The following is a 17,500-nucleotide window of genomic DNA, read 5'->3' as shown; positions in this document are numbered from 1 at the left end:
ATATATATATATATATATATATATATATATATATATATATATATATATATATATATATATATACTATATTATATATAGATATATATATATATATATATATAGTATATATATATATAGTATATATATATATATATATATATATATATATATGACTAGTTATAAAAAACATATCAATTGCAAAGGTGAAATAGTGTGCATATTTATAGATATTATGTGTATGAAAATATTTAAATTTCATATTTATAATCTATTGTGCTTTAATGGTTAAAAAAAAAAAAAACGACTCCAATTCTGTGCCTATTAAGTAGAATAATATTTCCTAAAGAAATTAGCCTTGAAAATCAAACTCAACTAATATTGTTCAGATGTAATGATGAAAATGATATTAACAATTTTTATTTCTTTCTGAAATTCTTCTTTGTGAGTCCAGGTGGTGGCAACTGTGGTGTGGTTAATCATTGAGCCGCCCGGGGCTAGGTTCGACTTCCCATCTCGCGACCAGGTTATCCTCAAGTGTCGTATTAAAGATTCTTCATTTCTCTTGTCGCTGGTATACAATATGTTCCTCATAACGACCTGTACCGTCTACGCCGTCAAGACAAGGAAAATCCCGGAAAACTTCAACGAGAGCAAATTCATCGGCTTCACTATGTACACCACTTGCATCATTTGGTTAGCTTTCGTGCCAATATACTTCGGCACTGGAAACACTTATGAGGTAAGCCATCGTATCTCTCTATATATATATATATATATATATATATATATATATATATATATATATATATATATATATATATATATATATATATATATGTATATATATATATATATATATATATATATATATATATATATATATATGTATGTATATATACATACATATATATATATATATATATATATATATATATATATATATATATATATATATATATATATATATGTGTATATATGTACATACATACATACATGCACACATACATACATACGAACATAATTCTTTGTCTATATGATGTTCTGTTTCATTAAAAGTTATTTAGTAAAATTTTACCATTGGATAAGGTAACGCAAAAACGTTGAGAGTCGGCTACACTTTATTGCATTAGAAAGATAAATTTATATATGAAAAGAAAACCGGTTGCATTCTTCAATTTGATTTTTTTGTTCAAGTAACAAATGTATTCCTAAATTGTGAAGGAAGTGCTTATGCTGTTTACATCTTTCTGAGACTTTAGAGTTCTCTTCTTGTATTTCTGCATCTAAATCTTTTGAGACAGACCCCTTTTCATCTCTGGATTTCCTTGAAATAGTTTTTCAAAACACATCGTCATACTTCCTTGCAAAACCGCCTTGCTCAAGTAAATTTCAGTCGGTCGCATTATGAAATTAAATTTATGTTGCATGATAGATAAGTTTGCTTTTCGATAAACAGTATTGCATATACATATTTGCCTGTCAAATAAAACACGCTGATAAAGGCGCCGGAAAAACATCGGTTAACCTGCTTGTGATGTCGAATGAGGCCAATAACAGACTAGACGCTGCATTTTCATTCTTTTGCATTTTGTATGTTCGTGTGAAAATTAGAATTACGCTGTTTTATGGATCCAAAAATATGGAATACTAACACCCGTGATTGGATACATTTTCATTTCTCTCGTGAATAAAGTTTCAAACGGATTTAACTGCGGTCATATTCGGTGTGATCATTCAGCAATCTCATCAGTTATTTCTGAAAACTCGTGATATGTATTAGATAAAAGACGATAGTTCGCTCTTTTGATAGGTATTGTTCCTATAAAGGATACGTCCATGATAGCACTGACCAACATCAACTTTGCTGCGCGTTATTACACCCACTAAGTCACAAAATTATTCGTATTGGTAAACAACATGAATATAAATATGGTTTTCATTCTCTTTATTTATAAGACTAACTCTCACACATACTTGTAAATAGAAAGTATTTTCTATTCAGCTAATATGATTTAGTTCAAGTTTTCGTATAATCGGAGTTGATAATTATAGTCTATCGAACAAAAAAGTAGTCAAATATGATGATAACTACCTGCTACATGACAACCAGGTGCAATCCAGCTTTTGTCCTTCATGAAAATGTTACTAGTTATATTACACATTCTCTTTTATTCGAAAAATTAAATGAACTGAATTTTAAGAAATCTCACGGTTTGTGCAACGAATATGACAAATTTCTGATTTTACCAAGAAAAAAAGTTTCACATTCGAATGCAAAGTAGGAATTTTTGGTATTCCAGTGCTGCATAAGTTTTTTATTTTTCTTGTGTTTTTTTTTTTTTTGCAGTTATTTAGTATTTCTAATATATTATCATATGAAAATGATATGTGGTTATAGCTTAGTTAGGAAACCGAAACATTCACCCTCTCCACGTAGGGATGATCTGTATCTAAGTTTTCTGAAACATTTCTCAGAATGCTTTCAATAAGTTCATTGTAATGAGCCCAAAAGTTTTCCAAGGAGGCTAAACGGTGTGGGAAGATTCTTATAGGTTTTGAGAAATAACAAAAATCATAAATCAGGAACCAATGACACTATTAACAATTATTCTCAGCTTAAAAATGACACACACACACAATGGTCACTGACAAATTCATAATATAACAACTAAATCATAGCTGAATACCATACACAGTAAAACTTCCACAACACAGGCTCCTCCTGTACTTTAACATTCCAGTCCTCTTACCCACAAATGCACCTGTAGCCACTGTTTTGTACTCTACCTAGTTCCTATTTGATATAAACACATTCTTCCACATCCTTGTTTAACATCTGCGCAATTTTTAATGTTTTCCTCTTTTCCTCTGCACAACGCATTCCCTATCCTAATCATTGTTCTTACGTTGTATAACACATCTCAACAGCATCAACCTTTAGCTTCATTTGCATTCGACTGCAGTACTATACTTTCCTCAATAATCCATTCCTAGCTTGAACTTCATTGACAATTCAAGTCTCGTGCCAATCTTTTGCATACACCCTGGTATCTTTCTTGTTTCATCCATCCTATGACTTACCTAATCTCTCATCCTACCATTTACTCTCTTCCTCTGCCGTCCATATGAACTAACATTGTTTATCGTCCCTGGTTTTTATATACCTTCGTGAGCTTATTCATGCTCAGATTTACATTAACTTTATCTTCTCGCAAGCTATTTCAGACACTTTTACAAGAATCTGTATTTTCTCTTCAGACTCCCAACCCCGTTATGTATACTTTGCAAACGCCATCCATTTCACAGTACATACATGACTCACTTTATCCTCACACATTCTGGATGAGTTTTCTATCCTGAATTTTGTAATGCTCAGGTTTTGAAGTTGTTAAAAGATGTGTAGAGTTCTGAGACATCATTGTTTGTGATCCATCATTTCAAATAGAAATCTCAGTAAAGCTTAGTTCTGTCTTTAATTAGATCTAATAAAAATATGGAAGAGCCTTTTGAACATAACATACCATACAATCAGACCCACTTTTACACCAAAGCAGCCACTCTCCTAATACACATATTCGAACACATTTCCATCTTAGAGGCTATTATATGCTTTCAATAACTTATCTTATACATTATACAGTTGCATCACCCTCCAAATCATTTCTCAGTTTTGTCATAGGATTTTTTGTATACGTATACCCTATATATTTTTTCCTATTATGTTCAAACTTCTCATATGATTTTTCATAGCAACACATGATTTTTCCATTCTTTTCACTGGTCTAAACCCATACTCCCCATATCAGCCTCTCTGTCATGTCTTACTCTCTGAATTGAATTCCTATAATACACCTTCCCTGGTATACAAGTAATGATTTGCTCCTATTATACTTACGGAAAGTTATTATTTCTTTCACCCATTCTTTCACAGGTTTTTTTCCACTTCAGCTTCTCAGTAACACTGTCTCCACTGCAACACAAATTCTCTTTCACAATCTCATCAGCTCTTGGTTTATTTCCATTCTTCAACCTATCGATTGCCCTCTTTGTGTCCTCAGCAGTCACTTACATAAACATTCTCAACCTTACGTTCGTGTGTCATTCTTTCTTCCATATCCAACAAATTTCAGAAGACACAATCTCTATTTTACTGATCTTTTGTTCATTACCTTCTCCCGAAAGTTCTTGTTCCCCTTTTACCTCCTACTTTTATTATCTGATCACTTTACGTCTTTCACCTTCTTTTTGACTGAAAATGCCTGTAAATGATTTCTTCTTTGTTCATGGAAATGCACATCAAATATTCCTCTTTTCTTTCATTTTAAGTTTCTTTCTCATCTCACATTATCTGCTCCTTTTAGCCCCTTGTCTTTAACCATATAGTCCCGCAGCCCGGACCATTGAGATACAACGAACGAGATACCGACTGTAACCCCTACTGGTATTTAGGAGTAGACTTGTAATCTGTGAAACTGACCGTCTGCCGAAAATATATGGGTGGCTTACTTAACAAGCACCACTAATTGCTCGTTAGATTTTGGGTCTAGATCCAATATATGAGATACCAGATGAAACTAATATATAATATATCTGCAGACTCTACTGATTCTAGAATGACCAGTGACAGACATTTTGGAGGGTGGGTTCCCCCTGACAAACGCACTGAAAAGGGGGGGTTAATTGGATCTAGATCCAACTTAGGAGATACCGAGTAAAATTTACACTACAATAGCGCTGCACATCCTAGAATACTGTGGTGGTAATGACAGACGTTTTAGTGGGTGGTTATCCCCTGACAGACGCCCCACAACGAGTGGGGAGGGGGAGACAGGATCTGCATCCAACATTGGAGATACCAAGTAAAATTTGTACTACAATTGCACTGCACATCCTAGAATGCTGTGATGGTAATGCCAGACATTTTAGTGGGTGGTTACCCCCTGACAGACACCCCACAAGGAGTGGGGAGGGGGAGGGGGAGACAGGATCTGCATGTAACATGGAGATACCAAGTAAAATCTGTACTACAATAGTTTTGCACATCCTAGAGTACTGTGGTGGTAATGACAGACATTTTAGTGGGTAGTTACCCCCTGACAGACGCCCCACGAGTGGGGGGAAGGGGAGGGGGAGACAGGATCTCCATCCAACATCGGAGATACCAAGTAAAATTTGTACTACAATAGCACTGCACATCATAGAATGCTGTGATGGTAATAACAGACATTTTAGTGTGTGGTTACCCCCTGTCAGACGCCCCACGAGTGGGGGGAAGGGGAGGGGAAGACAGGATCTCCATCCAACATCGGAGATACCAAGTAAAATTTGTACTACAATAGCACTTCATATCCTAGAATGCTGTGATGGTAATGACAGACATTTTAGTGGGTGGTTTAGCAAGGGGAAGGGCAAGCCCTGATAATGCATGTCTAGATTAGTATAGTGGGCTACTATTGACCCGTATTATACATTATCGTGATGTATTTAATAAATATTTTTATCCTTTCCATAACCTTTGTATTTATCTAACAGTGTTTCCCAACCTTTGGCACTTTGAGGAACCCCTGAGACAATTTTCCTCATCCCAAGGAACCCTAATACACACACACACACACACACACACACACACACACACACACACACACATATATATATATATATATATATATGTATATATATATATATATATATATATATATATATATATATATATATATATATATATATATATAAGCATTAGTATTAATTACCTTTAGTAAAACAGAGGGAAAAAATCTCGCACGATAAATAAATTATAGGACTTCGATTTCTCACGCCATGTTTAACGAAAAATATATACTTATAAATAACAAATAATTAAATAAAACATGAATTCTTACGGAACACCTGGCGATCGTTCACGGAACCCTAAGGTTCTAACATAAAAATTATTTATTAGTTTCATATAAATAACAGTCATCTGTAGGCCCATAATAATTCAGTCATATTATTATGTTGTCAAGCAAGCAACTGACTTCAATTATAGTTGGAACACTCAAAATGACTTTAAAGTTGACCAATAGATGACTCTAATACATATACTGTGTAATTGCCACGTGGTTCCTCAATTACCAGCTAAATCCTATAGAGATAGAGCGTAGGAGCTCGAATTTATGAGACAATTTTTGATTTTGATGGTAGTAAGTAAATATTTTAATCTTTCTGTTATTTGCTATAACATCTATACATTCATAAAGATTATTTTTCAATTATAGCATAGTTTTCCTTATGGTTCAAAGATTCTACACCATTAAAATTATTAATCCAAGGCTTCTTGGTGTGGACTAGTAAGTGTTTTTGTACCAAACGGTAGGGATGGGGCAAGTTGGCTCCAAAATAAATGGGGCAAGTTGGCACACGTTATTTGATAACAATAGTAAGCCTATTTATTTATATAATTTACGTTTTGTTTCTGGATTTTTGGAAGGATAACGAGATTAGTGTCCTATCATTTTCTCCACATTGTTCTCACAAGTTGCAGCCCCTGGATTTTAGTGTTTATAGACACCTGAAGAAATGTGTTAACAGGGCATGTGATTCGTGGATGACTGGTAATCCAGGATCAAGTATGCCCATCTGTGACATTCCTGGTAAAGTTTCCTCGGCTTTACCTCTAGCTGTCACTTATTCTGATGTTTTCAATTGTTTTAGGATTGATGGAATTTCAACTTTGAATTACAGACTATTTCAAGATTTTGATTTTACGGGTGGTTATGTAACAGATTGAGAGATGTCCGAAAAGACACATGGGCTTCAGATCAGTCATCAGCGTGATACAGAGTTTAAGAACTGCTCCTGTTCATCCAGAAGAAAGCTCAGCTGAAGAGAGCCTGTGTTTGGTAAGCCATGAGAAGTGTGGGTCTAGTGCAAGGCATGTAATATGTGGGAGCATGAAGACTATGACGTGGATTTATTTCACACCTGCCACAATTACAACTAGATGATGATCTGAAGTAATACTAATGCCTTATATTTTGTATTTTGGAAATTCAGAGGGTATTTTTGCTATTTGATTTAAATGCAATGTAGTAATTTTCTTTTGATTATCAATGTGCCAACTTACCCCATAATGTGTGCCAACTTACCCCGTGCGGCAAGTTGGCACGAAAAGTTATTTTTTTCAAAAGCTTATTGTTATCCTATGTTGAAAGCAAACAACAATTATTTTGCTCTATGATAAAGACGAATGTTAATATTTTTCAATGGTGGTAAGAATTTTGCAAAAATGATTGTTTTATATTCGCAATAACCAAAATTGTAAAAAGTGTGCCAACTAGCCCCGGTCTCCCCTACTCGCTTTAGCTTTGTTTACGAGATGAAAATTAATGTAGCGGTGGTTGGAAGACTGGCACTATAAAGTAGCATATAAGTTCTTATCATTATTAGAGTTACTGCTGTAAAATGTGTATGTACATAACATTTGTTAAATAGAGTTACGCACCCATCAAATAGATAGTAATACATATGTAATATATACGCTATAGTCAGGGTACAGATCATAATAATTGCGCTATAGCCTACTCGGTTTGTTTTATCGAAGCAGGACTACCTTCTTTTGGTTTCAACTGACTTTCATGCTAATGAAATCATGGATACCTTTTTGTGTTATTAGTATTATGAATGAATATTTTTGTTACTAGAGTCGAATTTTTTTTTCGGCTGGCGTAAAATTCGTTAGATATAATACTACTGGCTGAGGAAGGACACAGAGGATCTCTGTTTTTTAAACAATCTCTCTATACACCAAGTTATTTCGAACATTTCCATTCTCTCAAGAAGATTATGAATAAATACAAGAGTAAACTAGACCCAAAAAATAATCACCTAGCATTAATGTAAAGGAAACAAGAGAAATGAAAAATTAGAGCGATTGTCAATTTTTTATCGTTAATGTTTAATGAGTCAGTGTTTAGCGAATTGTTAGGGTTTAGTGAGTAAGCGTTTAGTGAATGTTTATGAGTAAGTGTTTGATGAATGTTTAGGGTTTAGTGACTGTTTAATGTGTCAGTATTCAGTGAATGTTTGCTGAGTCTTTAGGGTTTAGTGAATGTTTTGTGAATGTTATTAAGTGAGTGTTTAGGGTTTTAGTGAAAGTTTTGCGAATTTTAAGTGAGCGTTTAGTGAATGTCTTATGAATGTTAGTGTTTAGCAAATGTTTAGTATGTAAGTGTTTATTAAGTTTCTAATGAGTGGATGTTCATTCACTGTTTAGTATTTAATAAGTATTTAGGGTTTGGTAAGCATTTAGTATTTAATGAGTGCTTAGGGTTTAGTGAATGTTTAGTATTTAATTAATGTTTAGGATTAAGTGAGTGTTCAGTGAATGTTTACCGAGTGTTTGGGGTATAATGAGTATTTAGTAAATTTAGTGTTTCAAGTGTTTAGTGAGCATTTAGTGTATAGTGAGTGCCTAGTGACTTTTGGGTATTCAGAGTGTTTGGTGTTATTGTGTGTGTGTGTGTGTGTGTGTGTATAGTGAACGTATGCAAGTGTGAGTGCTTACTGAGTAAGTGCATTGTGAGTGTTGTTGTTTAGTGATTGTACTACATTACTGTTTAGTTAGTGCTTCGCTACTATATGCAAAGAAAGTCCTGTATTTACACAGGAACCGTTTATGCTTGACACTGCTTAGATCCAAGAGCAGATGCTTAGGCCTTGACCACAATGGTTGGATTGCTTAGGCCTGTTTTCGTAAGGTAATTTTTCTATATGATATTGGGTCGAATAATAATAATAATAATAATAATAATAATAATAATAATAATAATAATAATAATAATAATAATAATAATAATAACAATAATAAAGATTTTAAAAAGTAATAGTAATAAAATATAGTACTAAGAGCTGGACCGAGACCTTTCAATATGGCCTTCCGAAGTCACTCTCGGCAGGGAGATCGCTACTCCAGTGATTGACGCCCTATGCCTTGCACACAGCTGACATATATGCACATTCGGTTGTCCGATTTTTATGACTGTTGGAGACGCATTATAAATCATATTAACAATGGTAAATACATTGAACAGACGTGAGGATATAATATGATGTTAGTGCCTGTCTACTGGATATAATGAACAAATAAAGAAAAAAATATTATTAGGGAGAAAATTAGCCGAATAATGATCGTCAAAGCCAGCATCGATAGAATGTATTGAAACACATTACATAGACTGCCTTTGCTGCGTGCCGGCGGGAAGTTAAGAGACAAACCCACTCAGCTGGCTTTAAACATCAAACTGCGTATCATTTTTATCTAAGTTTAGATTTTCTTCCCTGAATATATATGGTACCTGATACTTGGTGATAGTGTACAGATCAATTTGAGTGAGGCAGCCGAAAATAAGTGGACTATTAGATAATTGACATAATATTATAGTCCAACTTAATTTGGGAGTCAGGAGCTCCAAGTTGTATGATCGTCAACTTCGGGAAGGGGAATAAAATGGGGGAAAATGTTTTAATCTTTATAGTTAGCTTATCCTGTAATTGTTTCTGTTGTGAGACATCATCTCTTTGTGAATGTGCGGGTGTTAAAACGGCTCTTTATGATGGGACTTTGGTCTTAATATCAATCGAATTCCCATATCCGATAAAAATTTCATTTCATCCACACGAACCAACAGCAACTAAAGAACAATTCAGTTATGGTAAGACACGTTGGGGTACGAACCTCGACATGGCTGCAGTGTCCTAACTATAGGCAAGAAAAGAAAATTACCAAAGACGATATTAAAACGAGAATACTTATCTTACATTCCTTTTTTTAGAGGAATTGAGAGTGGCACCATATGACTGGTTTAATTATTCAAAAATGGCTCAGCACACATACTTGTAGCTGTTGCCACTTGTGACCCCCTCCTAGCCAGATAAAATACTTTGTGTGAAGTAATGACTCCAAACCAAAGGATAGTGCTAATATATATAATATATATATATATATATATATATATATATAATATAATATATATATATATAATATACATATATATATATATATATATATATATATATATATGTGTGTGTGTGTGTGTGTGTGTGTGTGTGTGTGCGTGTGTGTGTGTGTGTGTGTGTGTGTTTGTTTGTTTGTGTGAAACTATAGAAAGTAGACCAAGCCTAGTAAGTCTCACACATAGTATTTATATGGATGTGATGGAATTAATGAAGTGAAATATTTCAAACTTTAATAGGAATTTTAAAAAATAACTCCGGCAGTAATTCCTATCCTGAAGCATCACAATATTTCTTGAATTTTTTGCCTTTTACATTTTATCAGGCTCACGATTTTCAGATACTTACCATATTTCTAATATTAATATTACCTATGATAGATTTTGAATTATTTCAAGGTGACCCATCTCTCCCTTCCAATCGTAGGTTATGTCTGTGAAGGGGTACCCACCCACTAAAATGTCTGGCATTACCATCACAACATTCTAGGATGTGTAGTGCTATTGTAGTACAAATTTTACTTGGTATCTCCAATGTTGGATGCAGATTCTGTCTCCCCCTCCCCACTCGTTGTGGGGTGTCTGCCAGGGGGTAACCACCCACAAAATGTCTGTCATTACCACCACAGTGCTCTAGGATGTGCAGTGCTATTGTAGTACAAATTATACTTGGTATCTCCGATGTTGGATGCAGAGCCTGTCTTCCCCTCCCCCTCCCCCTCCCAACTCGTTGTGGGGTGTCTGTCAGGGGGAAACCACCCACTAAAATATCTGTCATTACCACTGCAGTACTCTAGGAGGTGCAGTGCTATTGTAGTACAGATTTTACTTGGTATCTCCATGTTGCATGCAGATCCTGTCTCCCCCTCCCCACTCGTTGTGGGGCGTCTGTCAGGGGGTAACGACCCACTAAAACGTCTGTCATTACCACCACAGTATTCTAGGATGTACAGTGCTATTGTAGTGTAAATTATACTCGGTATCTCCTAAGTTGGATCTAGATCCAATTAACCCCCCCTTTTCAGTGCATCTGTCAGGGGGAACCCACCCTCCAAAATGTCTGTCACTAGTCATTCTATAATCAGTAGAGTGCAGATATATTATATATTAGTCTGGTATCTCATATATTGGATCTTGACTCAAAATCTAACGAGCAATTAGTGGTGCATGTTAAGTAAGCCACCCATATATTTTCGGCAGACGGTCAGTTTCACAGTTTACAAGTCTACTCCTAAATACCAGTAGGGGTTACAGTCAGTATCTCGTTCGTTGTATCTCAACGGTCCGGGCTGCCGCTCTAATAGTCCACTCTAACTATTTTCTCTTAATATGCTCTTTTCACTTCCTTCTTATCTGACTCACTGGTCTAAATAACAATAATAGCGACACTTTTACGTTATATCTATTTAAAGTTTTGCTTCGAACTTCAACCACATAATGATCTGATTATTTGCAGTTGTTCACTTCACAATAACAGCCATCGACTTTTCTCTGAATATATGTATTGAATTGGACAGCCTCTGGGGCTTAACACACCCTACTCTCAAATCAACTTTTACGCTAAACCAGCCACTTTCCTAATACATTTTCTGACACACTTTTACATTATAAAATTGCAACACCCTACACATCGCTTCTATCAATTCTGTTCAGAGATTTTTTATCAGTATTATGTCCTATATAGTTGTCTCCTATTATGTTCAAATTTCTCACATTTTCATACCAACACTAGATCCCTGCATTATTTCCTCCGGTCTAGACCCATACTATTCTTCCCATATCAGTCTCTCTCTTTCTGAATTAAACCCCTACAATTCACCTTCCCTGGTAGACCAAATATCGATTTGCTGCTACATCACTTACAGACAAAAATATTATTTCTCTCACCCATTCCTTTGCGGCTGTTCTCGCTTTAGTCTCTTATTCACACTACCTCCACTGCAATGCAGTCTCTCTCTTGCACCCTTATTAGATCCTGGTTTCCTTCCATTCTTCAACCTCTTAAATGGCCTTTGTGTCATCAGTGGCCACTTACGCAACATTCTCAACAGTACACTAATCCTCCTTATTCATGTGTTAGTCTTTCTTCCACATCCAACAAATCTTCAGTATACTTACCCCATAGATCTAGCATCTATCCTTGGGGATCATTATTTTCTAAGCTCCATTTGTTCATTATTTTCTCCATAAATTTCTTGTTAACCTTTTACCTTGTGTTTTGGCTTACTCTGGGAGTAAGCTAACAAACTACTTTGTTGTTCTTCTTCTTGGTGGAGAGGGGCGGCAGGAAAGCCTAGAAATGTCTGAAAAAGGTGTTCTGTGTTGAGTTAAAGATACAGGAATTTTGGGATAGGATATTTATGATTCATTTATTATAATGAAAATGCAAAAAATAAATAATGGGCATGATAAACAGTACAGAAAAATAAATATGCTGTATTTTAATACAGCGTATTTATTTTAATTTTCGTTGGCAAAACTACGCTCTATTTGACCGTAGATTTAAGCTGTAGGTCGGATCACACCTCATTATTACTTTTACTCTTTAAGTCTTTCACCTTTTTAACTAAACTTTCCATCCTCCCTGATACGTGTAAATGACTTCTTTTATGTTCATGCAAACGGACATAAAATATTTTTTATTTTTTTCTATCGTTTATTTTCTTATCTCCCACTTAGCGTTTTTTCTGCCTTCTCTTTTCCATGTCAGGGATTCCATAAATTCTTTATTTACTTATTTCAATTCCCTGTCCTTAACCAGTCTATAATCCACACAGTTTCTTTTAATATGCTCTTTCCACTCTCAACACCATAAAAATGAATGAGATTGAAGCAACATATAAGAAATTTTTTATTTATTTTACAGTAGAGCTTAAGTACGAAGTACAGACTGGAATGATTCCACATGGAATATTGCAGAAGTTCCACATATAGATGAGATAATTATTAAGGGAATGTGAATAGAGATTGAACATGTTCTTTGCACCATCCTATGGAAAGCAGTTCATAGTGACGTCGGCATGGTATCTTCAGGCACTAGGAAAGTTTGGAGACCCAACCTCTACTTAGATAATAACTATGAAAAATATAATCAGGAATTCGTGAGTTGTGACATTTCATTGAGGCTTTTAACTTGAACTTCGCTGTAGCTAACGATTATGAGGATGCGCGCTCGCGCTCGTGTGTGTGCGTGTGTCTCCATTCCAACACAATCATCAATATTTACTATTTTGTCTATCATTCATATTCCAACTCGCTTAGTGGCTAAGGAACAAAAGAAGGAGAAAAGGATATCTATAAGATTTCAAACTTGAGGAAAAGGCAGAGATGGGATTAGGGTAAATTGGGTGTCATCAAGGCAGAGATGGAATTATATTGTATAGGGATGAAGACATTAAGAAGAGATGGAGAGAGTATTTTGAACAACTTTTAAATACTGAAAATGAGAGAGAGAAGATGGGGGAAGCACAGGGAGTGGAGAACCATTGATGGAGATGCAGGATACAACAAGTGAGGTATAAGTTGATGATGATTCTGACCTCACAAATCACTGTCGAACTCAGGTATTTGCAATTAGAATTGATATTCACCCATTTCAGACATTTTTATCACATCACCATGATTCATATACATGCATTAAGCTACAAATGTCATAATTTCTCCTCTGTGCGCTGGTTCGAATGGACAAGAAGAAATTATTTTCAACTAAAAATTTCACTTTCGGTTAACATATATAAAAATATATTAATTCAGAGGTAGAGCAAATTGGATATTAAAAGATATTTGTAGCTTAATGCACGTATATGATCACGGTGATGTGTTAAAAAATCATGATATGGCTACGTGCAGCAAACTCACAACTTTGTTAACATGGCAGAGGTGGATATCGATTCTAATTACAAATACCTGAGTTCGACAGTGATTTATAAGTTCGGAATTGGTATCAACTTATATTTTCACTTATTGGCCGAGTCGGTAAAATCGCTGAAGTCTTGATTTCTCATCTGTGCACTGTTAGAATCCACGAGAGGACAACATTATTATCAGCTAAAAAATTCCCCTTTGGTTAACACATGGGAAAATATATTAATTCTGAGGTAGAGCGAATTGGATATCAAAGGACATTTGTAGCTTAATGCCTGTATATGAATCACGGGGATGAGATAAAAATTCATAACATGGCTACGAGTGGCAAACGTATGACTTTGTTAACATGGCAGAGGTGGGTGGATATCGATTCTAATTACAAATACCTGAGCTCGACAGCTTATGGTTAACCATATTATGAAAATATATTAATTCCGAGGTAGAGCGAATTGGATATTAAAGGACATTTGTAGCTTAATTAATTATATATATATATATATATATACTATATATATATATATATATATATATATATATATATATATATGTTATAAGTGTGTATGTATGTATGTATGCAATATGCGAGTTGGAATACGAATGGAAGATAAAGTGGAAAATATTGATGATGGTGTTGGAATGAAAACACACACGCACATCCCAGCATCAGCTACAACTAAGTTCAAGCTAAAAGCCTGAATGAAATGTCATTCCTCACGAATTCAAAAGTTTCAGACTTTCTTTCAACAATACAAATTTCATGCAGATTTCGTGTACTCGAAGCCATACAGAATAGGTCAGTCAAACAGCAGGCTAAATTTAATTCTCTTACGTGAATATATCACTGTACCAAGGTCAATGAGACCTGTAAGACAATCATCCTTAAAGTCTTTTAAACTGGTGAAGGTAAGTCTTTCCCTCTAATAAGCTCTTATATATTGGCAAAATATATATGCTCTTTATCATAGACAAAATATAATTTGTGAGAGAGATCCTTGTTTTCCCAGAGTTCCTCCTTAAACACATTACTTTGTTGATGTTTGACAGTAGTCAATGACCAATACTCTGTTATTATGGAATGATTATGAAATCTCAATTTCATTTAGCTACTTATTTTTTACTATCGAATATTAATACGATGTTCATGAGATTTGATCACGTTTATTCATTTAATATACGTAAAAGTATGTCAAGGAGACGTCTTGGTGGTTTTATGAAATCGTGATAGTAAAATCGTCTACCAAAACAGTCAAGAACTGGAGCAACTATTTATATTGACTAAAGGAGGGTGAGAAAATAGTAGAGTAGTGGGAGCAGACTGACAAAGACAAAAGGAATTTTTGAAAATCCCTGTCGCCTCAAGAAGAAAGTAGACATCATACATCAGCTTAAAGGTGGCTAGGATTTGGTCACAGTGATTGGTGTGATTTTCTTTTCTTTTTTGTGTGTGTGGCAGGGGGGATAGAGGAGGCAAAAACGTTAAGTAGCATGGCAACAGAAAAAGCAAAGTTCTTTGAAATGGTGAAGGAAATAAGTTCTGTATGCATATAAACAAGACGCAGAGACAAAGAGGAGAAAATGAAAGTCAAAGCTTATGAAAAGAGGGTAAGAAAATAGGCACAGCAAGAAAATGAGAGAGAGAGAGAGAGAGAGAGAGAGAGAGAGAGAGAGAGAGAGAGAGAGAGAGAGAGCTTATGAAATTAAAGTAAGGACAGAGATGAGACAGGACGTTAGAAGATTTATATAATAATTCCAACTAAGAGTGAAAGTTACTTGATATGTGCTTAGATATCCCTATTTATTACATTATTTTTGGGAACATGACTGGCAAACGGGACCCAAAGAAGTTTATAAAGCTGAAGCTGAGATGGTAAAAAAAAACTGTAGGGATGGATAACCAAAAGGAAAGCCAGGAGAAAGTGATGCAGGATGGACTGAGAGGAAACTAGTGCCTAGAGAATGGGAACATGAATTTCTAATAATAAGATTTATAGCTGAGACTCAAGGACAAGTAAGCCGTACTCGTACCCCTATAGTCAATCCAAAATCAAATTTACTATGATGGGAATTGTAAACAATATGTATACTCATAGAATTATCTTAAAGGTTTACTGAAAGACAGGGCTGGCACAGGGATATGTGGACTGTTTGTCTAAAGAACACTATGGAAGATATATGAGATAACTGAGGAAGGTTATATGAAGTAATTATGTGAGGTTTGGCTTCATCATGATAAGACTACGTATCAGGTTGCAGTTAGACTACAGAAATATTTCAACAGGTAAGGTGAAATGGACAAATGTAGAAAAGAGTTTGTAATTTAGTAGACATGCTCATCAGGGAGCAGTTTCTCAGCATGTATTAAACCAAAATGGCATCATTCCTCAGGGAAAGAGTACCAAGAGACATTTGAGATGGTAATGCTTGTAGAATGGTAAATGGAGGTTCATTGGCAAAGCTTACATAGTGTAATGCCAGAAGCCAATAAATAAGTCTAGAAGAAATATCTAGAGACTCAAGGACCGAAAGATGACAGAGAAGAAACAAACTGACAAGAGTAAAGGTAGGTGCTTTGTACATTATAGGCTAGGGCACGTAACAAGAGATTGCGTGCTTGTTAGAAATGAGGCCAAGAAGAAGCAAACTATCAAAAGTGAGAATAATGCTTTATATGTCGCCAAACAGGATGCTTAGGTAAAAACTGGGTACTTGTAAAGAACAAAACCAGTAGAAGCTAATCAAATGGGAGTGAGAGTGCAAGAGGTACTTTAGAGAACTGGTATCATGGTTTGTGAATATGCTGGCAAAGCCCAAATGGAAGACTTCATTGAAGATGGTAGGCTGAAGCTGTCAGATGGAGCTGAACTACCTGTTGCGTTAGGGGCCATGCAGATCAGAGGAACAGTTACAGAGGGTTATGTAGACAGCCGTGACCGGTTTTTCCGCCGCAGGTCTTTTCGCCGCCGGTCTTTTTGCCGCAGGTCTTTTCGCCGTTAGTACTTTTTGCCGTGAGGATTTTTGGCCGCAGAATTGAAAAAAAAGCCCATTAACCACCTGAAAGAAAAAAAACCGAAAAGAGTAGAGAAACAAAATGAGCCATTTAAATAATTACATTACAAGTAGTTTCAATACTGTAGACATTTCAAAACAGCAAGCGTTAAAAAAATACATTACAACTAGCTTCAATACTTTGATATTTTAAACTAGCAGTGTTTAAACTGCCAGTGGTCATGAAAATAAAATTCTCTATCTCTCTCTCTCTCTTTCAAAACTATAAACATATCAAAACAGCAATCGTTAAACAAAAAATACTTTACGTTTTCTTCACTGGAGACCTTACGTTTATATTTCATTATTATTGAAGCCCTTTTATAATGGTGTATACTGTTAAAACTAGCCGGGGAGGGAAAAAGTTAGTAGACGAAAATAATTTCGTTTATCGAATAGACAGAGCTAACGAAAACAAGAAGTATCGGAAGTGTGAAATTAAAACGTGTAAGGCGAGAGACCACACAGCAATTGAAAGTGAAGGTGATATAGAAATATACAAAAAAGTAGGTGATCATAGCCATCCAGCAAACCCATCAAAACCAGCAGTGTATGCTTCCTTAGCCAAAATAAAAGTGTGTGCTTCTGAATCACAATCATCTGCCAGGTCAATGCTTCTG

General features: G+C 35.2%; 1 protein-coding gene across 1 annotated transcript in view; it reads left to right on the top strand.

The window, feature by feature from the left end:
• LOC135215364 (metabotropic glutamate receptor-like) overlaps positions 1–17,500 on the top strand; it is a 1,454,460-nt gene that overhangs the window by 1,313,409 nt on the left and 123,551 nt on the right. The window contains exon 10 of the mRNA XM_064249924.1: positions 431–718. Within this exon, the coding sequence (XP_064105994.1) occupies positions 431–718 (288 nt within the window). The remainder of the gene's footprint in view (positions 1–430; positions 719–17,500) is intronic.

The sequence above is a fragment of the Macrobrachium nipponense genome, chromosome 5, assembly GCF_015104395.2.
Source record: "Macrobrachium nipponense isolate FS-2020 chromosome 5, ASM1510439v2, whole genome shotgun sequence".
Taxonomy (NCBI): Eukaryota; Metazoa; Arthropoda; class Malacostraca; order Decapoda; family Palaemonidae; genus Macrobrachium; species Macrobrachium nipponense.
This window is presented reverse-complemented; position numbering and strand designations above follow the sequence as displayed.